Source organism: Phaenicophaeus curvirostris, chromosome 3, assembly GCF_032191515.1.
Source record: "Phaenicophaeus curvirostris isolate KB17595 chromosome 3, BPBGC_Pcur_1.0, whole genome shotgun sequence".
Classification (NCBI taxonomy): domain Eukaryota; kingdom Metazoa; phylum Chordata; class Aves; order Cuculiformes; family Cuculidae; genus Phaenicophaeus; species Phaenicophaeus curvirostris.
In genome coordinates this window covers 2,876,480-2,898,437 of record NC_091394.1, presented here as the reverse complement: position 1 = coordinate 2,898,437, position 21,958 = coordinate 2,876,480, and the positions used below count along the sequence as shown (strand labels likewise).

Genomic DNA, 21,958 nt, shown 5'->3' with positions numbered 1-21,958 from the left:
TTCGTTTATGCCCAGTGACAGGACCAGCGGCAAAAAGCAACCACTGAAACAGGAGGCTCCCTCTAAATATCAGGAAACACTTTTTTCACTGTGAGGGTAACCAGGCACGAGTTGGCCAGAGAGGCTGTGGAGTCTCCATCCTTGGAGATGCTCAAAAGCTGTCTGGATGTGGTCCTGGGCAACTGGTTCCATGTGTCCCTGTGTGTGTAGGGTGTTTGGACCATGTGGCCTCCAGAGGTCCATTCCAGCCTCAATGATTATGTGGTTCTGTAATTCATATAAACCAGCAAAAAATATGAATGCTGTATTTAAAATAAGGACTATTTAAAATGCATATGTAGACTTTTATTAATTGCTAGTATTTAATAGCTAATTAGGTTTTATCTTTCCTGCCTATGGCCCTGTTCAGATAATTCTGCCTTCTACTATATGCAATTCCATGTTGACTGTACATAAATAGACCTTTTAATATACATGACAGATTTATATTATAATACTACACAAGACATTTATTATAATAATTTAATATAGTAAATATTTTGTTTAGAAGTATTCAAATAGGTAATTTAATATATATATGTTTACTATAATTAATGGGATTCCTTTTTACTGTATGTAAATATAGGTAACATTTATTTACTCTATAAATTCCACATTTTCAGGTGATTGTCAGTCCTGTTAAGCTGAGATATAAAGTTTTCTTTTAACATACTACAAGTATGGAAGTAGATACTTTCATTTGCATTGCAGGTTTCTGCAAGTGCTTCCAGCTTCTGTGGAGGATGAGAAGCTTTTAGTAGATGTCTTAAGATTTTTAAATAAATTGCTTAGAGAACAGAGATCAAGTTTGGAGTCAGACCATCTAAAGTGGATCCTGAAATCATTGCATAAAAATGTAAGAAAATATACTTAAGAAGTTAACTGTAGACTATAAGAAATGATATAACTGTGGATGGGTTGGCTGGTGTGTTTGTGGTGAGTTTCTCAAGGAAGATGAATTCTCTCAATGTAAACAAGAAATAGCTTGTGGCATTAGCCTCTGCCACTTTGGTCAGTGCTACAGTTTCAGTGTTTGGGGAAGTTAATTTTGAACAAGAGTACATTTGCTTCTGTCCTTTTCTTGTACAAATTGTTTCTCTAAAATGATATGTTGTATTTGCTGGATGCAAACAACATCTACCTGTGCGTGTCTTGTTCTGGTGTAAACTGTGGTAATCTGCTTGTAAAAAGCCATATAGTTACAGCTAGCTATGCATATCTCTGTGCACAGCTCTATAGGTATGTATATCTACATATACTTATATGATCTAGTTAACTCTGTAGCTATACATACATATGTGTTTGCATACATATACAGCTGTGTCACGTATACTCAAGTACCTATGTATGATCCATGTAACTTAAAGGATGAGGTTCCATACAGGTGTTGGAACCTTCTGTTTGGCAAAGAGACATAAATTAACGTTGTCTGTCTTGTTTTAAAAACATTCATGGTTTTATGAAGGGGATATGTTAAATCTGTATGCACTTGTATTTTCCCATTTTAAAATACAATCTACATATTTAGGAAAAAAAAAATCTAGTAGACTTCATTTCAATTACTTATTAAATTAAAGTACCTGAATTCTCTATGGCTAATGGGAAATCTGTAAAATTTTATAAGTATGGCCCATTTGATATATTAATCTAAAATCATTATATCAAATGATTTTATGTTTTTCAAGCAATTGAGACATACAAGATACATCTTGAACTAATATTTCTACTATGTTTTTTCTGGTTTTTTGTGATCTATTTTTTATTGCAGGTTGTTGTCATAACTGACTTTTCTTTCGTGGTTCAAAATACACACTGTATTAATGTCAGAAATTTTTACAAGCCTTAAGGGTAGATTCTTTTATGGCATTTAGTAGGTTCAAGATTTAGATAATGGTAATTATAGCAATTTTTTTACTCTGTTCTTTACAGAAGTACTTTTTAGTAAAATCATAGTGGAATTTTTGATTTATAATATATGTGATTTTTCAAGCTTTCAACAGAAAAATGGCTTTAGTGTGAGTATTATAAAGCGTTGTTTAAAACCTATTTTGTGACTATTTTTGTTCTTTTCTTTCAGAAGCCAAAATCTCTTTTGGGCCTCCTGGTGCAACCAGAATCACAAGTGCGGGATGAAATAGATGAAATACAGACTGCTGTCAGACAGCGACTGGATAAAGAACTCATTCATCTTTTTAACACATTGTTATTTTGTTCAGTGTCGCTGACTGACAGGTACGTTGTAAATGGACCTGCCTCTGTAATTCCACCTGGGGATCATAATACCTATTGCTGTGTTGTATCTTGGTCAGAATTTGAATATAATTATATCTTAATTCAGTTATTTTGAACTGTAAAAAGGGAATATACTGGTCTTGAAGATCAACGTTTGATAGGACTTTTCACAGTGAAATTACGAAATAAACTAGGAAACTCGGAAGGTCATTTTTCAGCAAATGATAATTAAATTGATTGCAAGGTGAATATAGGGCTGTTTCTTTTTCACTGCTGGAAATTTGCACAAGTAAATGTCAGCTTGGTTGATTTTGTATCATTGATTTATAGCTAGGTAAAACATGAAAATATTTGAAATACCAATAAATGTTTATTTTCTTTGAACTCATTTTTGGCCTAATACAGTGTATCATTGCACATTAGTGATTGTTTAGGGCAGCTACTTCCACCGTAAAGTTCCAATCTTTTTCTGGCAATCAAGCAAACACAGAAATTAATTTCTACTGTTTTTTTTCCCCTCTGTAATTCTCTGTCCATGTATATTCCAAGATACCCTAACATTTCAGCTTAAGAAAATATTTGTTTATTTAAGTGCCACCACATAACTATTTGTAAAGATACTTTCAAAATGTTACTTTCTCAGTTCTTCCCATGTAGTTATTCATTTCCTAAAATATTTAACTGCCAGAAAAGGCAGGGTTACAGAAATCCTGCTGGTTACATCTCTCTCACAAGATTAATTGGTCTACCTGAATTCTAGATTGGTGGTGCAGGAAATAATTTTAATTATTAAAGAGCATATTAAAAAAAGAGCATGAGATTCACAACGATGGATAACACTAAAAGAGTTGCAGAGCTTAGTATCTACACTTAGTTTGTTCTGGTTCGAGAAAGTTTAAAAATATGTCATTTGTCTATTTTTGATTAAGTTGCCCTGTTATAATCAGTTGCAGTGTTAGGCTTTCAGAAACTGGGTGACACTAGAAATGTCAAATTTAATTCTACGTTATTCTGTACATGAGGCAATAGTAACTAATTGAGATGCTAAGTCTCATACATTAACAGTAAGAAAAATAAGGCATTGACCTCCTGTAAAATGAATCGTTATAATAGCTTCATATTGACTGTTGATTTTTTTTGTTGTTGTTTTTTTGCATTTAAACCAGAGAGGGCTTGGAACTTGCTGGCTCTTTCAGAACTGAGCTGGCTCTGAAACTGCTACAGTGTTTAAGGCTAACAGATGCACCACACTTTTATGGACTTCCTTCACTCGAGAGAACATTAAGAGGAATGGTTCATGTTACTGCACTTCCAGGCTGGAGTACCTATTCTGCTGCAGTTGAGCCTCTCACAATTTGTAAGAAATATTTAACAGGTCTTCTTGAGGTAAGTACTTCATGTTATGACTTAGATTTTGGGTTGAATGTTTGTAAAGAACTGTGTATCTAATGTTGTTATAATTCATAGAATGTACTTTTAGTGAATAGTGAGCAGGTGTGGTGGGAAAGATGCTTTTTTTTCTGCAAAATAAGTAGCAAAAATATGGAAGCTAGGTTAAGTGATATATATATGTACTTATGCAGATTGGTTGTATTGTGCCTGCCTTCATGCCCCATTTAAGTGATAATGTGAAGTGACTGTAGTTTAAGCAAAGTGAAAGTAGATGTATGTTGTTTTTCAATAACTGAAACACTAGAGGAAAACTCCAAGATATTCTTCCACAGGCAAAATCCATATGTGAAAGGTGGTTGAGGGCAGTAGCACCTTGTTAGGCATGACCAAATGACTTGTAAATAAATAAATACTTAAAATTCAGCTAAACTTCTGCTATCTTTTCATCACTTTAAATTATTTAAATTATTATTTGTTAGTGTGCAAGTTTGTATAAACTGTATACTGCTTACAGTAAAGCTACCATGAACTTGTACTCGACTCCTAGGTCATCTCATCATTTTATGTTGAATGGGGAGGAAACGCAATGTCCTTCATGGGAAAAGGAGTTACAAAAAGCACAGTTCTTTGCTTGCTTCACTTATCTCATGAAATGATGGCTCAAGCCAAGGATATAGTGAGTGCATTACCGTTGTCGTTATCTTGTCATTTGTGAACACTATGCATTATTATATTGTAACTGCTAAAGCTAAGTGATGGGGTTTTCATATGTGGTCAGGTAAGATGTTTTATATGGTTTTTTTTTCTAATTAGGACTGGATATCTCTTTGGTCTTTGCCTTTTGATAACAGCGAAGAACGAGTTCTTTCTCATCTGCGTCTGGCATGGCTGGTTCCTTTATGGGTAGATAGAGACCCTGAGGTTAGTTAATTCAACATTAAGTTGATACCTTATTCTGACTGTTGAGTATTTGCAGAATTTTTGTTTCGTGAATTTATTTAACATTGAAACTACTGTGTTAGTGTTACTTAAAATATTACTGTGTATATCCTAAATAACAGTAACAATCAAGTATTGAGGATGTTTCCATATAGGCATCTTCTGAGAAATGCTTCCCTACATCTTCTGTTTTCCATGTATTCGTTAGTCACTCATGATCATGATTCAAAGGCATTTTTCATTGCCATTGCTGTTAGCTGTAAAGCAGGAAGAAACTTTACAAGAACTACAAATTTAGAGCAAAAGTATTTGAGGCAGATCTGTTGAATTATGTGTTTGTTAAATGGAACTATTTTTAAGTGGTGAAATGTGCAAACTAGTGAAGGCTATCTTAATATTTTTAAGTATTCAAAAATTTTATTAATTCTGTCATTGTTACGTATACATAGTTGTGATTTTAAGGACAGAGAAATATAGGAAAAGACATTGTTACTTTTTAAATTATTCCCTTAATTTCTAGACTCAGTTGCCAGAATTTAGTGATTTAAAAAATGTGTTGCTAATTACTGTAAGAAATATCTCTCTGTTGTGCTTATCTGTACTAGGTCAGATTTACAGCTCTTGGAATAGGATCAGCTCTTACATCTCTTGACACAGGATGCATTGCTTTAGCAGAAAGTTGCCGGAACATTTCTGGAGGTCTGTGGGGAACAGTGATAAACATCCTTCTGGACCAGTCTGAATGTAGCATGGTACGCAGGGAGGTATGTTTCTTGTGTTTTTCTGCTGTCTTGTATTGTCAAGTTTCTTTTCACTAAGGAGAAATTTATTTTTTTTTAATTCTGTATATCTGTTTTCTGGTGCTCCACAAGACCTCCTGTTTCATAAGTTAAATCCTTTTAACTAAAATAAATGTTTAGTTTCTTATTTAGAATTACTCAAGAAGCAACAATTACAGATGACTAGTGTGAAAGCAGAAATTATCTAAACAATACAAATGAATGCATAAAGTGCTTACTCATGCATACAAATAGGTTGCAAAAGCATAACTAATTAGTCCACATTTTAATGGCTGTTTTCTCCATTTATGAACACTTTGGCACAAACTCATCACCTGATCTGTAGTAAATATTGCATGAGATAATCTAATTTGCTTAGGCAAATTAAGGTTTATTTGTGAGAACTGAAAGTTTGTACTGTGGTAGAACAGCACACAGAGCCGTGTAATACTGTTTGTGTATATGTTTTTTGCAACTTTCTATTAACTCTAGTTGTAAGGTTTTTTGTTTTCCAATGACTAAAACTGAAAAACTATGATAAATGGTGAGTAAGTTTATTCCCAGCTTTGTTGCTCAACTAATGACGTATTCTAAAGTAATATTTTAAATTTATTTGTGCAAAATGCTTTTTAAAATGCATGCTTCATTGTGTTATTTAACTTCCAAATAATTTTAATAGTCTCATAAAAGTCAAATTAATGACAAAAGATTGACAAAATAGGAAATAAGCAGTTCCAAACCACCTACATACATATGTGAAATATTTGTAATATAAATTAGAAAAGCACATATGCCATGTACTTAGAAAGGAAGATCTTTGTTATGTAGTGCTCATTCATAACTACTTGTTATGTAGTGCTCATACAGCAGAATTAACTTTACAGGAACAGTGATGCAAGTATTTTATAAAATAATAAACTTGTTTCCTAGTAACTTGTATTTAATCTTTTCCCTGTCATTTGTTCTTATCAAACTTCTCTTGTGCTAATGACACCTGTTCTTGGTGATGTTTGAAGAGGTTTAGGTTATATCCTTCAAATTTTTTTATTTTTTTTTGCAATGTGAACATGAAAATTGTTTGTGTTTTGACATAAGTCTAAAGCAATGGAATAATGTGTAGACTGTGCCATTCATTCTGATGTGGTTTTTTGAATTGTTATGGCAATGATTTCATTTCTTTCAGGCTGCTTTTATTCTACAAAATCTACTTGTGATTCCAATGCCTGCAGAAGATGTGAAAGATAGTGTTTGGCAAGTGAGTGACTATTACATTTGTTGAGAAAGGTCATAGTGTTACAGAGAGAAGTAATATGATATAAAAACTTATTTCAGTACACCTATAAAATATGAACTTAAAAAAATATATCTAAAGCCACATTTTGGAAAGAGAAATATATGCATGGACAAGCTTCTTTCAGACTTCCAGCAAGCTCAAAAAAACCCCAGAAGTTAGTTTGTATATATGTTAAATTTCATTAATAGTTTCTTTGGGCTACTAGGAAATTGCTTTTACTTATGCAGTATCATTAATATTTTAAGATAGAAATTAGTCATTTATTTTATTCACTATTGGAATGCAACATGATTTGAGGTATATGAGGAAGAAGAAATTCTGTGAATGTGATGTTTAAAAGATGTTTTGAAAGATGCAAATAATGAGAAACAAATCTTTCCAAAGAAGGCCAAATCAGCTTGGTGCTCAAGTCAATTTAAACATATCCTTTCACTTAAAGCAGTGTGAACTAGAGCAGGTTGCTCAGGACTGCATCCAGTTGGATTTTTAGTATCTCCATGGATGGAGACTCTATAACCTATCTGGACAACTTACTCTGTTGGGCTATCCTCACAGGGAAACAGTTTTTCCTTAAGTTTTAATAGGATTTCCCATATTTCAGTTTTTGCTTGTTGCCTTTTGTCCTGTCCTGTCCCTGGATACCAATGAGAAGAATCTGTTTCCCTTTACTTTCTGTTATCAGATATTTATATAAACTGATAAGTTCCTCTGGAGGCTTTTCCAGTTCTGATCTTGAATCAGTCATCTCATGTCAGCTTCAGCAAGTCTGGTTCATTTTACATAAAGATCTTTGGATCTTAGTTCCCCGGTTTTCATGGTTCTATGATTCTATGAAAATAGTGCTGCTATATTAGTAGGATGTTACCTATCATTCAGTTGCACCCAAAATCAATTATGCTATTTCTTGCAGAGCTTCCTTTTACAGTATGTTTTATCCTTCCTTTATATCTGATATAAAGGAAGATGTTTAAGTCATCTTACAAATCTGGCCTGTTTCAGTTTTCTTAGTTATAACTTATAATCTTATCATATAAATAGTAATTCTTAATAGCAGGGGGTTTACCAGGGGCAGCCATTGTAACTTGTATCTATTAAATATTGCTTTTCAGTCTTTTTAAACATTTCAGCAATTATGGTGAGGTGACAAAAATTAAATCCAATTGCAGAGTTCTGGATGAGTTCCAGTGCAATTAATAGAAACTTTGAGTCAATGTGAATCTTATTAAGTAGTGTAATTTAATGGAAATTACTCATCACTTAATAAGTCTTCATGCTGAAAGATATTACAAAACAACACTTCATGGTAACTAGTAAATTAAGTGTTGAAAATACAAACAGCAATTAAAATTGGTAATATACCACCAGGATCAAATTATGTGTTTCAGAGTTACAGTTTTTCTCTTTCACTGGATAAGATGGTTTATCTGTTGACTTTAAAGCAAGGAAGTTAAAAGGAGAGCTATAAGTGGATCTGGGTGAATAGCAGGAATAATGTACCGTAGCCAAAGTAGAAGATTATAATTTTTTCCATTAGACAAATAGGGCTGGAAAAGGAAAAGCTATTAATTGAATTTCTATGTCAATATCTACATGGGAAATTTTTTTGTCGTGAGTAAAGTCAACCTGTCTAAAGTGTTGTAAGACTGCAACACACTGTATTGTGTGAAGATTGCTGAAGTCACAGCACTTTATGAACGTAATTGATGAGTAACTTTCAGGGGCACTTTTTTACAGTAAAGCATCAGGCATCGTTTTTAACCCAGCAAAGACAATTCTGGGTATTTTGACTAAATTCAGTAGAATTTCCAAATTATGCATTTGGCATAGTTGCTATAGGCCTAAGTGTGTTGCTGCTAGTAAAAGTGCATTTTTATAATTCATCATAAGGAATTTACATGAAAAACTACATTCTTCTTCAAATTATCGTGCCTGATTCTCCATTAATTGGCAGAAAAGGCAAATAATGAAAATATTATGTTTATATATTACAGAAACTGAAAAGAATGAGCAGTAGCCATCTAAAACTCTGGTTATTACCTACTTATTACACAAAATAGATTTACTGCTTCTACTTATTTGGTTTTTGTTTTGTTTTACTGGAACATAAGCTTGTAGTCAGTGTAAATGAGGGGCTTGGGGAAGATCTAGAGCTGCTTGGGGACAAGTAGTGTTTTTCAAATAGCTTATTTGCAGTTGATCTCTTTCTGCTCACTCCTGACTGCCAAATTAAGTTCCTAATTAGCACTGATGAATTTCCTTTCCATAATTTTAACTAGTTTCTTTTTGAAGTACCGCAAGATGACTCATAAAACTCCATTGCAGCGTGTAGTTGGTTTGAATTTTTTTCTATCTGCATTCTTTTGCCAATTAATGCATCTAATTTTTATAGTCACTTCACAACAGGTTATGTTGTAGCTTAAAAAAATTCTTGTTTTCTTCTGATGCTGTAGAAAACACTGGAGAAATACTGTAACAAAGGCAGACAAATCAAACTGTTTATTTGAAATAAGACTATAAAGTCTATCTTTTCAGGTGTAAATCCACTTCACTACAAGGTTTTACTTCAAGTTAGTATTTAAAAAGAAATTGCTAAAAAGCATTATTCAAAGACAATGTCTTTCTTTTTATGTCTTGTTTTCTAAATAAATCTTTTAGCATAGTAGATTGACATAAACAGATGTAGAATAACGGCAGAATATTTTAGAACTGTGTGATCTTTTCAGGGTATTTACTCTTATTATGAGTGGGCTCTTTGTCTAAAGAAAACTTCTGCATTAGTTGATATCTGTGAGTAGTATTGAATGAGAAATTAAAATTGTGAAGTCTCCTGATACATGCACTATATTAAAACTATCCAGTTATAGCTTTCCATGGCTTTCTACTTAGCTGGGCTTTTCCATGAGCTAAGTAACTACTTCCTTTTTTCTACATCATTACAGTTTTTGTAATATGATATGATTTAGCTCAACTGTCATTAAATCTGCGTTTGGTTTTTGGAATCTGTTAGTTACAGCCTGTGAACCAGCTATGTGTATACACAGTATTATGCTTAACTTGGGGGGTTTTTTTAAGTTTATCTTATATGAAAGTTTCCTTTGGTTGGGGCCTTGGTCAGGCTGATCTAGTGGGATGTTCTTGCCCATGGCAGGGAGGTTGGAGCTAGACGATCTTTAAGGTCCCTTCCAACCCTAACTATTCTATGATTCTATGATTTAAAGAAATTGTGTTTGTGAATTTCATGTCTTCAGGGTCCCTGCGTACATGATGAAGAATCTGGCTTCTCTCAGACAGGAAAACCTGCACTTAAGGCCCTTTTACATCACTGCCAATTCTATGAACACGTGAATCAAATGGTGAAACGCTGTTACCTGGGATGTTATATGTTTGATTTGAATTCTTCTAAGGAAGACAACCTCATCGTAGAAAAAGGTGGTAAGTGATGTTAACATAATGTAATGTAATCTTGTTGTATTTTAAATGTACTTAAATAACTTCTAGATTTAAAGGACTTATCTCAATTCCTACTAAAAATGGGACTGAAAATGAGAATATGAATCATGAACTTAAATATGTTATGTCAAAATATTACTCTGAGGATTTAAGTAGATGATAAGTCACTAATTTAATGTATCTCAGAAATAGCTCTGAGCTGTTATTCACATCTTCACAAAGTTACAGAGGGATAAGATGTTATTGGTTCTGCAATACATTTTCTTGTAAAATATTTGGTTTAAAATACATTTTACAGCCGTGGGTTGATGACAGACCAGTGCGATGAAAACTTTGGTTTTATGAAATGGACTGTTTATGAAAGTTCAGTTCAGTTTTAGCTTTGTTTCATGTATGGACTGTTTCTAGGACTCCTATTTCTGTTTCTTGATGTGTTCAGCTTTAAAGATACATGAGTAGGAGTGAACTCTAGTATGTTGAAGTTAGCAGCATTCTAAGACATTTAGAGATAATTTAATTCATAGGCTGATCAAATTTAATACTAAGATTGGATTGTTGTTGTTTTCCTAACCTGTATACCCTTGGAGTATTTCAGATCTAGCTTTTTTATCAACTAATTGTTTCCTGAACAATGTTCTTAAGTCTTACTATGATGCATTGTGGAAACCCACATTTTAGTCCAAATACGTATTAGCTTGAATTTAGAATGCTAGGAAATTCTTGCTCAGTTAATAAAAACTGTCTAAGGGAGGGAAAATTCCTAAGTTCATCATCTGTTTAAGTTTTTGTATTTCCATCTCCCAAGGCTACATTCTTAAGCAGTTCTTGTAGGTCTGCTTCTGTTAAACTTATGTTACAGAAGCATGAACAGAAGAGGAATGTTATTTGCCCTACTAAGTTATGACTCTGTTGCTTTTCCTTGGGTCTGTCATGTCCTTGGTTAACTCACTGAGTTACCAGGTAAGTACCTCAACAGTATACAAAATTCCAGCCATGAAAACTCTCAGTTTCTTCTGTGTAACTTTTTCAATCCAACACTCCTCCCATGATCCTCTTATTTGTGCCTTTTGGTAGTTGTTAGCTGATGCAATCGTATCTAAGAGCAACTGAAAGTCCAGGATTGTAGAACTTTTCAGTGAGCAGCTGAGGTTTTATCAGGTCATTGAAAAATGAAGTAGAAACAAAATGTTTTACCAGGAGCTTTGAAATAAGGAAGAAGAATCTTCTATGCCATTTCAGGAGCAAGAAAGATAATTGTTTATTTAAAAAAGAGAGGACAGGACAATATTTGCTCCATCTCTAAAACTATAGTGCTTGAAAGGATTTTAAGTCCTTCATTTACACGTTTAGGATTGTGTTGCTTGCTTATCTATAACAACCTGTTTCTGCTTTTTAATTAAAAAAAACTAATCTGTGAAGTTACGTTAAAAATGTCGTAAGTTATCTCGGTTTAGCAATTAGCTGAGGTGTGTATAGGATGTCTACTTTTATGGGTTTTGCACTCAAACTGTGTAATTTAGTTCTTTCTTCTTTCTTGTTTTCTAAATATATGGAAGCCTTAAAAACTGTTATTGACAGGTTTGTGCTATAGAATTTCTGGCACTTTATATTCTGAAAAATTACAGAATTGCAAAGTAATTCTACCTTCATTATATTTATGGATATGGGTTCTCTTGAAACTGCTTCTCTTAAAATGCAAATTTTCAAAGACAAGGACAGTTGTTCATTACGTTTTTTCTGTGAGACCATGGAATCATTGACACTTTTGTACTATGACATTTTAAATAAAACTAAAACGGAACTATTTCAAATGACTAAAGGCTGTGCAACTGCAGTTTGAGCCAGCATAGCTTTATCCGGAGTATTTTATGTTTCAAACAAAAGTTGTGTTTTATTTAATTTCTGCTTATTCAAGGGGCTTGCAGGATAAGAATTCATAGGTACAATGTGTAAAAACTTATATTCAGAGATTTTCAGAAGGTTAATTGTGATTGGCTTTGAAAAGCTTGTTATGCTCTCTGCTGGTCTTCTGGTAATGAAAAAGAAAACTCTTGTTTGATTTTTAATTTTTATTCTTTTCTTATAGATTTTGATGATTCTCTTAATCTTTGGAAAGCTCCATCTAGTCAAAGCCGATCTTCATATTCTCAGTCAACCTCTGAAACGATGGTAACTTGCAGAGTGATCTATTTATTCTGAATGTAAATTTGTTCATGAAATGCTATGAAGAAAATGAGTGCTCTTATGAATACTTTAGAAAACCACCAAGAAAACATAAAACAAAACTGAAAATTAAAAATCTGAAACTACATTGAAATTTACTCTGAATTAGCTTTAGTATGCTAAGGGAAACTTTTACAGTTATTTACCAAAGCAAAAATAAATAATATAGCTTGCCTTGACTACTCAAATGCATAAGACAAGGCTGAATTCTGTAGCTTCTTACAACAAGACATATTTTCTAGAGACTGTAATTGTAATTGGCTCTATTGACGAAAAATGCAGTCATTTCAATCTATAGTTGCCACTTCTGCTGCTTTTATCCAAACTGTCCTTTCAGAGTGAACCTATATTTACCCTGTGCAGGCACAGAACTGGATCAATCAAAACCATAGTGCATTGGGGTAAAATTACAGTAAATTAAACTCTGGATTCTGAAAGTGCTTTTATAAAATATAAAAGCGGCACAAGTGTTTGCAAGACCCAGAACAGACATGGAAAAATTTAAGAAAGCAGGTTGCTGCTTAAAAAGTTTGTTTCTGTCTGCAATGATTACTACAGTGAAAGGCTATAAACGTATACTATATTTCAAGTTGGCAAATGCAAGGGAAGAGAAACTGAAATATTTTTTTTCCAGTTGCAGAATAGATTTGCAATATCAGATCAGGTTGTGGAGGAAGTTTCTATAACATTCATTAGTTACCTGATAAAAATCATATGTTTTCAACAGCTGTAGCATAACTCCAAGAAAACTGACATGTTGCACTGGAATCCATTTTTATAATTTTTGTTTTCTTCAAAAATTTCTGGTTTACGAATAACCATCTAGCATAGTATGGAAGTGATATTATCATAGCTCAGAATTTTTTTCTGTTAAACAGATGTGCTGATATGACAGAGTGGTAAAGCAATACAAGACATTACCTTATTTTGTTGCATAAAATTGTTAAGTCCAGTTTTGCTGTGGATCATGATAAAAATAAAAACACAAGCCAGTATTGACATTTTGTCTCAAAATATTACAAAACTGTAATTTCTCCCTACTGTTTTGAATTTTTGTTATAGATGCATTACTGTCTAGTACCATTACTGTTACCTGGCTTGTTTTTAATAATTGAGGAAAAAGTACACTCTAGTTTTAAACTAAAATGTCTCTTTTTCAGAAATTGTATTAATGAATTTGATTTTCATTTTTCTAAAATAAAACACAGTCTCAAGAAAACCCTTAGAGTTATTTAAACACAAATATTCAACTTTGAATATTTGAAGCTGAAATAAATGAAAATGCCCGTAAATCCCAAAGTAGATGGTAACTTGAATATACCTTAAAAAAAACCAAAACAATTTTACAGAAGAATCTAAGGGTTTGTAATAGCAGTTATTTCCAAATTGCTTTTTCTGAATAAATTGAGGAATAAAAGCTGAACAAATTTCATCTTGTTATGTTTGTTACATGAGAGAAAAATATAGATTTCAGCAATTCTTATCAGAGTTGAGCGCTCATCTAAAGTTGTGCTTGAGTTCTCAGGAAGAGTTGAACAGTTCATTACATGAAATTGCTTCAGCTTCAGTAGCTTTAAAAGGGGGAAAAAAAACAAATCTACTAGGTCAAATTAATGTGTTCTTATTTATATGCATGAAGTAGCATCATAGTTTAACATGAAAGGCAGGGCTTTACAATTCCTTTTTAACATATGGACAACTAATTATTTAAAGGAGAAAGCACAGTGTACTGTTAAGATACACTCATTTGTATGAGTCTTCCAGATGATGCAGACTTCATATTTGCTAAGATTACGTTTTTACAGCTTGATTTAAGAGTTTTATTGAAGTTTGGGTTTTGTTTTGTTTAGTTTTCCTTCTTCCCCTAATACACACGAAGATTTCTCACAATATCTTTGGTTATTATTTATAGATGTTAATTCAATTTACGTTTGTACTTCATGGACCTTTTTAGCAACTGTAAGCTAAGTTTCTTTCCTTTAAACAAGTACCAGTCCTGACGTGACAGTTGATAAGCTTCCAAGCTAGAAGGCAGGATGCAGAGGTCTGATGTTTGCATACCAGTTCTACAGGAGAAGACAGAGAGGAAGGGAACTAAAGCTAAATAAAAACTGTATTTCAGAGGGCAATTAATGGCTATTGTCTATCTAGTAATGTTTGGAAACACTTTTAAAAACTCAAACTTGTCCTGAAATCAGGCATTTTCATTTTATTCATCTGTAACTTCACACTTCCTAAGTTTTGCCTAAAGCTTTCCACTTTGATGTATGACAAAAATTAAATACCTTTACAAAGTCATTACCAAAAGTTTGTGGAAGTTTGTATCTAAATTTTGTTTATTGTTGGTACCAGGAAGGTCTGGTCCACTAGATGGCACGCTTTCCCCATCACAGATGAAAGGGAGTCTGCGAGTCTTGCTGAAAGGAAAAATGTGGGGGTGTGTATGGCATGGACTTTATGACAACAGCCACAAATAGTTACCAGCTACTAGATAACGAACCAAGTGGAGTTGTTTCTATTGGAAGCTCTTCTCTGATATTTTAATAATGCTTTTTTAAAAATACTTTCTTTTAGGTATGCCCGTATTATTCACTTAATGAATGTTAGTCTGGGAAACTGAAAGTGCATTTTGCTTTAGTAAGGCACATCTTTAAGATCTTTACAGAAGCAAAAGTAATGTGTTTTTACTGGATTATGTGAATTTCTGCTTGATCTTTTTCCTATTTTTTAATATTTAAAAACAGTTCTGACAAAAAGAAATGGACACTATTACTTTTAGTTTCTTATTAGTTGTAGTCAATACTTCAATTGACCTATATGCTCTCTAAGGCTAATTTCACACAGATTTCATGTAACCTTAAGTGAAAACAGTATCTAAACTACTTTTTGGCTTCATCTTTTTTTCCCCATCCACAAATTTTTCCCCAAAGTTGCAGAAGGTAAAACTCAGAAAATTAAATGGCAAGTATATTAATACCATAATTTTTTCTTTTTTCACTTTAGTGTGTAAAATAAGTCTCTCAGATCTCTTGCAGAGACTCTAAGTACAATTATACCCATTTTATAGAGTAGAGAATAGTGATTTGGGGAAGAAATCAATGATTCAAGGTCGTAGAAAAGACAGCAGTAGATATGGACTGTATGGTTTTAACTCATATGCACTGTATCTAGCGTCTTTAAGATTTCAGGGATTACAGATTTTTGTCAAATTTGTCTTTGTTTTTCTGTAAACTGGAATGTGAATACTGCACTTATTCCAGTTCTGAAGAAAGAAAGTACGTTGTCTTTTATAGAAGTCATAGTTTAAACATTAACTCAGTTTGTCATTACAGAGAATAAATACTTGTTTTGTGTTTTGTATGTGTGATTGAGAACACCAATCAGCATGGAGATACTGACTTGTCTCACACTGCATAAGAACACTAGGGCTGTCCTGTACCCAGGACTGCATAACAAAATGACCAGCTATTTAAATACTTGAACTAAAAATGGTGAAGGTTGAAGATCTCCAGACATTGCCTAGATAGCTTTAAGTCATGGCCATTCTTTCCTATGAAATCTTCTCGATACTTTATAAAAATGTGTGCTTTGTTTTCTGGAACCATGGTTACCAGAGTGCTATATGGTTAATTGATTTAAACCTTTGAAAAGAGAACTGAGTAGAATTAATTACTGCAAGCCTATTAAAATAATGCCAGAGGGATTTTTATACTAGAGGTTAAGAAAAGGCCTTTTATTCGTATCTAGTAGATAAACAGCAAAACCCTCATGTTTCTTTTGGTTTTCTGCTCAGACTATATTTGTATTCTTTTGTATTAGTTCTAATCCGCAGTTGTCATCTCCTGACACACATGACCCTTCCCTTCCCCCAATTAAACCCCCTCCCAAAGTCTGTTTCATTGTTAAGCAACAGAATATTTCATTGCTCCTAGAAAGAATATGATAGCAGTAGTATATATCCATTACTAGACACATTGTCCAAGACCCCCAGTTCATCCTTATCAGAAATGATTTTTAGAAGCAGTAATATCTTTTCTTTCCTGGAAGGCAGAACATTGTGGGGACAACTTCATTGCGTTACTGTATATTTTCCATTAAAATAGCAGAAAATTTTTGGGTTTAACCCGCATCACACTGTGAAGCAATTACCAATAAATGTTCCCTCATTGCAGGAAGCTGGTATTTTTCTAAACAGATAAAGTTTTTATTGATTTTTTTCTTTTTTTAGCATAGCTAAGACCTTATTTTTCTTTCTTTGCCCTGAGTGTTCAGATAGTTTTAGAAGACAGAGAAAGAATTGTTGTAAAGTGTAGAAAATATGCAAACTTTCACATATTAGTAAATAATAAATTCATAAGAATGTCTTTAAGATGACTCTCAGCATAATAGTAATCCCTTTTAGGGCTTTGCTTGTACATTGCATTTCGGGTTTGTATTTTTGAAGAGAGTGTTACTTTTTTTTGTAGCTTATTAGTATGCTATGAAAATTACTGTATGTCAAAATGTATTAATTTACTGTAATATAATAATGGATTTCAATAGTTATTGACATCAGCAGGCATAAAACTTTAAATCATTTATTTCAATTGACAAATTTGGGTTATATTTGTATAATTTAGACAGAATGTGAATTTCAGTTGGTTGGTCCAATTTGGAACTGCATTTTGTTAACAAGCAAATTACTTAGCCAAGCACGTCCTAGTGTTGATGTGACCAAGCCACGTGTGAATTCTGTGTTTCAGACATGTACCACAGATCTTACTGTGGCTTGTCTTCTGTGCTGCAGCAGTCTTCTGGCTTTTTACTTGTTTTTTTCTTGAGGAACCACTAAGCATGCTTGTGGAGAAATAAAGTGGACAATATTAAGAGATCAGAAGAAAATGGGAGAGAGAAGGGAGTTACAGCATGGAGGTGTCAGCCTTTGAATCACGCAAGGACTCGAGTCTCAAGTCAAGATTATGTCAATAGAAGCCTAATAGTATTTGGAAGTGATGGAGAGTGGGGATAAACCTGCTAAGGGACGAGAAAAGACTAAGTAGGGAGTTTCTGTAGTTCAAAATGCTGCTGAGTAAATAAGAGCCAAACCTGGAAAGCAGTGGCCTAACTGCAAGGATAAAATAGTTAAGAAGGGAGAAATCTGTGATTTCCTTCCCTCCACCATTTTTGTCAATTTAAGTCACTTCTGATTGTTTTTCCTTAGTTGAAATAAAATATTTCAACTGGTATTCTAATGAAACTTTAAAAATAAATCCATTGAGATTTCAAGCTTCCTTAGAAAGCTCACTGTGAGGAAAAGTTTATTAACATCAAGGTGTGACTGTCTCAGGTTTTCATTGTTTTATCTAGCATTCTATGCTCTTTATCCTGTATAGAGACACTGTTGAAGAAAGCTTGTCTGATGTGAGTTTTCCAGTTAGAGAACAAAAAATAGAAGTGATCTGACATGGGAAATGCTTGTCCTATATTCTTAAACAGGGTCACACATCTTGTTCTGTCACAAAAGCATATTATTAAGCTGGAGACTCTACATCCTCTGCTCTCAAGCTTGTGGTTTTAAACACAGTAGTAAGACCATTAAGAACTTCTGAAAGCATGCAAAATTAATAATATGGTAGATAAGGTAGAATTGGTAGAAGCAGCCTGGTAGTGTGACAGTAAGATTATCTACTGTCATGTAATATCCCATGTCTTCACCATGAAATGAATACATGTACAAGTCACAGGATTAGGTTTAAGATAATTACTCAGTGTTGGAAAGACTCTGGAACTTCAACTTTGGCTTGATGACTAATGCACTTGTGATATTTTTATCTGAGCATGTCCTGGTACAAATGGACAAGTGCTGATGCTCTCAGTAGAGCAAATAGTCCATGAAAAATTTGAGTTTGAATGCTCCAGTAATGCCTTTCTCTCTTAGTCCAAACATAGCTGGAGTCAATTATACGGATGAAAAAGGATGAAGAGGAGGAATTTGTTGTAGTAATGTGTGCATTGATCAGTTCTGTTCAGACTGCATGTCTTTCAATAGTTTCAATTATTGGATATTTGTAAATTTTGTATTTATATATGTAGTAAGTAAAATTTAACCTGATTTCCCATGAACAGTAATTTTTTTGTAGTTTTGGTGTTCTGAGTCTGTTGGGTTTGATGGAATGTTCCTCCCTCGTCCAGGCAAAATATAAGTAGTAGTCTGTTCCTTAGAAGCTGGAATCGACTAGTTTCCTTTTTGTGTCTTTCTAGATTCGATCTGTATCACCATCACTGGGGAGTGTTACTGAGCTTCAGGCAACAGTCCAAATGAATTCAACCAGTTTTATTCCTGAAACTGTAGTTGATCGGCTTATGGCACAAGGTAAGTAAAACTTTGAGTTTGCGTACATAATGATGAAGAAAATGTTAGCCCACTCATACTCTAGTATTTCTACATGAAATAAAGCTTGTGTATTGATGAAACAAATACCATCGATGCTTCTGGTGGTTGTTTTGGAAGACAAACATGAAATACTTCCTTTAAAATGAACTTGGTGAAATGCTTTTGAGAGAAATAATCAAAAATGGTTGGTACTGCTTGAAATGTAACTCAAGATTTAGGTTTATTCCTCTCATCCAGTCACCATTTCAGAACATTCAGTTTTGGTAAAGCAGTCATATACATACATGCACATGTGCGCACACACACACAGAGTGATGTATATATCATTCTCTTTATATCTAGAAAGATAAAAATGTGTGTGAAATGAAGAAAAAATTATCTATGGAGAGAGATATCTAGAAATATAAAGAATCTTTTTTGTCAAGGTATAGTGAAAATTTATATCTTTCCAAATTTACTATCTGTCTGTAACTATTATTACTGCCTTGAAAAAGGAATATTTTATTTCAAAAATATTTTAAATAACCTTTTCCTGCATCTAGTTTTTTAGTTAGTCTTTTTTTTTTCCCCTCATTTCAGAATATACAGTTTTAAATGTGGAACTGGGATATTTTATGAAAAAGAAAAGGCTATCTGTTTTATATACCTGCTCTAAGCGGTCTTTGGTGGCTTTCTTTTCCTCTTTTTTATATTGCATTTATTTATTCTAGGTCAAAGTGATACAACCACAACAGAATCTCCATATCAGCATGATTTTCCCATGTCTACTAGTATGTGTAAACAACATGCTGTAGTCACTCCTGCCCTTTTGTCGGCTATTTGCAACCTGCTGCACAATCTACTGATTGTCACACCAAAAGATACTGGAATTGCTCTTCAACAAGCACATTTGCTAACATCTCTCAGCAGGTATGGGATCAATAACTGCGGAACTACAAACAGGGTGTAGCAATAGAGGTGAAAAGTTTGAAAGGAGATCTGCTAGCGTTTCTTACAGAAACTGTTAAATATATTGATCACTTCTTGCTTCTGAAGTGCTCAAAACCACCTTTTTTATAAAATGCAATCAACAAAAGAAAATAATTTTATTCATTTCTTTTTTTCACTGAAACCACAGTCATATTTGTTATTCCAATGGTTGTCTGTCTTCTACAGAACTACTATGTTCATCTGTTAACGTTTCAGGTTTTTGACTAGATGGCCATTTAGTCATCCTTTCTGAGGAGCTATTTTTTTTTCTTTAGTAGAACAGTATGTGCTATAGTCAGGTATTCAGAATTGCAGATAATTTCCATTCATTTTATGATTTTCTGCTTTGAATTGTATGCAGAATTTTTAGGATGCGCCAAGGGTTGTCACAGTAAAAGAGAGTAAATAGTGCTTGCCAGATTTAGGGAAGTATTGGATGATAGACCTTAGCATTTTGGTTTTTTTCTAAAGAAGGAACCACTTCAAAATAGTCTTCAGATTGTATTCCATGTTTCCTCTGCTATCATAAAAAATTCTTTCATCTGTAGAAAGTATTTGGAAGTCCTGAAGTGAACCTTGAAAATTAATTCAGTTGGGGTTTTTTTTTGTGTTTTGAAGAGCTTTTGTAGTTGCTCTTCATACTGTAATTAGTGAAAAAAAGAACCCAACCAAACTTGCTTGAATACAGTTTATATTATTACAGAGCTTTTAATTCTTCCACAGGAAAGAAAATAATCAAGGAAATATAAACAAACAATTTTTACCAATGCAGAAACACCATTGGAATTTGTATTATTCTAACTATTTTGAAACAACTTAACTGCCATTATAGTTGCCATTGCACTAGACTTTCTTAAATTAGTGGGGTTTAGCATTAAGTTCTTCATAATTTATTTTTCCTCTGTTTATTTAAAGTGTTCTCTTCCATGGAATATTAAGTTAGAGAACGTTTAATTATTTAAGTGTGTTTCTAACCAACTTACTTGGTTTTATTTTAGTCTTGTAAGTGCTAATCTGGTTGAGAGATGCATCTTGGAACTGAAAGCTCCTCTGGGTCTTCCATGTCATACGGAACATGTAAAAGCTCAGGTTAGAGAAGCATTTTGTTACTTTCTAATTTGTTTTAATATATAATCTATATTATTATCATCATCCAGACACACTGCTATAGGCTATGTTCATGTGAATTTCTATCCTTTTATAAGGTTTAAGAGAAAATAAACCATGTTATAGTCTAACATAATAATGTCTGTGTTAGACCTGTAGCCAGAACCATCAGTCTGAAAACTAATTGTGTTTTTAAAATACAAATTCGGTTTAGCAGTTACAGCAATCATGCAGTAGTATTTACTTGTACGGTATGAGCCAGATACGTTTACTGACACATTTCATATTTAATTTCCCCAACTAACCTGCCTGCGTTGCTTTGTCTCCAGTCATTCAGATGCTTATATAGTTCTCAGCTAATTTTAATGTATGCAAAGTATGTAGGGTTACTGCTAGTGAAACTATTTTTGTATCAAATTTGACTTCGTATTTATAACATAAAGGACATACTATGTTCATGGCAAAGCACCATTTTAAAGCCTCTGCTGCTCTGCATTCAGATTTGCTTTGGAGAAGTATGCCCAGGTTATTAAGGAAGTGTGTTTCTGTAGAAATCTTGTGAGAATAAATAAATAATTTTTTTTTCTTTCTCCTTAAAGCTTCAAATGGAGCTTCTGTTTTCAGGAAATAAACATATATTCATTATGCTAATGACCATTTTTGGTTTTCTGCGTGAGCTTCCAGGGAGTATGTTGCCATGCATATAACAACAGTCATGGCTTTCTCACAAGGAGCTTTATTCTTTGTCACTAGAAAATTAATTTCATGCATTTCCAGACTAGGAATTCTGTTTTATGCTCTATAGTAAAAATGAGAATAATCTTTAATTTATATCCTATTATTTCTTTTAAGTGATGTATATGAATTCAAAATGTTATGAATCAATTGAGGTAATACGAGTATTTAAATTAAAATAAATATGTGAAAGGTGCAAATAGATGGCTTTGTTTCATATCTTTCTAAAAATATTTAACAGGTATTATTACTTCTTCAATACTGGTCATCTGTGTCCAGGCTTCTGAAATCATGTTTATTGATGGACTCTCAGCTTGTAATCCAGGATGAACTGTTGAAAACTCTCTTGAGAAATACCTTCACGATTCTCAGCATTCACCCCAGAGATGGGTTAGGTAATGAGTCGCTTTGTTTCCAATATACCCA

General features: G+C 33.3%; 1 protein-coding gene across 3 annotated transcripts in view; it reads left to right on the top strand.

Moving 5' to 3' along the window:
- RTTN (rotatin) overlaps positions 1 to 21,958 on the top strand; it is a 74,469-nt gene that overhangs the window by 34,768 nt on the left and 17,743 nt on the right. For 2 of the 3 annotated variants that reach the window (XM_069853265.1, XM_069853264.1), the window contains 13 exons: positions 751 to 895; positions 2,117 to 2,271; positions 3,438 to 3,657; positions 4,211 to 4,339; positions 4,477 to 4,584; positions 5,208 to 5,366; positions 6,565 to 6,636; positions 9,924 to 10,107; positions 12,212 to 12,294; positions 18,589 to 18,700; positions 19,432 to 19,630; positions 20,689 to 20,779; positions 21,774 to 21,927. In XM_069853265.1, coding sequence (XP_069709366.1) covers positions 751 to 895; positions 2,117 to 2,271; positions 3,438 to 3,657; positions 4,211 to 4,339; positions 4,477 to 4,584; positions 5,208 to 5,366; positions 6,565 to 6,636; positions 9,924 to 10,107; positions 12,212 to 12,294; positions 18,589 to 18,700; positions 19,432 to 19,630; positions 20,689 to 20,779; positions 21,774 to 21,927 — 1,811 coding nt within the window. The remainder of the gene's footprint in view (positions 1 to 750; positions 896 to 2,116; positions 2,272 to 3,437; positions 3,658 to 4,210; positions 4,340 to 4,476; positions 4,585 to 5,207; positions 5,367 to 6,564; positions 6,637 to 9,923; positions 10,108 to 12,211; positions 12,295 to 18,588; positions 18,701 to 19,431; positions 19,631 to 20,688; positions 20,780 to 21,773; positions 21,928 to 21,958) is intronic. The other variant, XM_069853263.1, reaches the window with a different exon arrangement.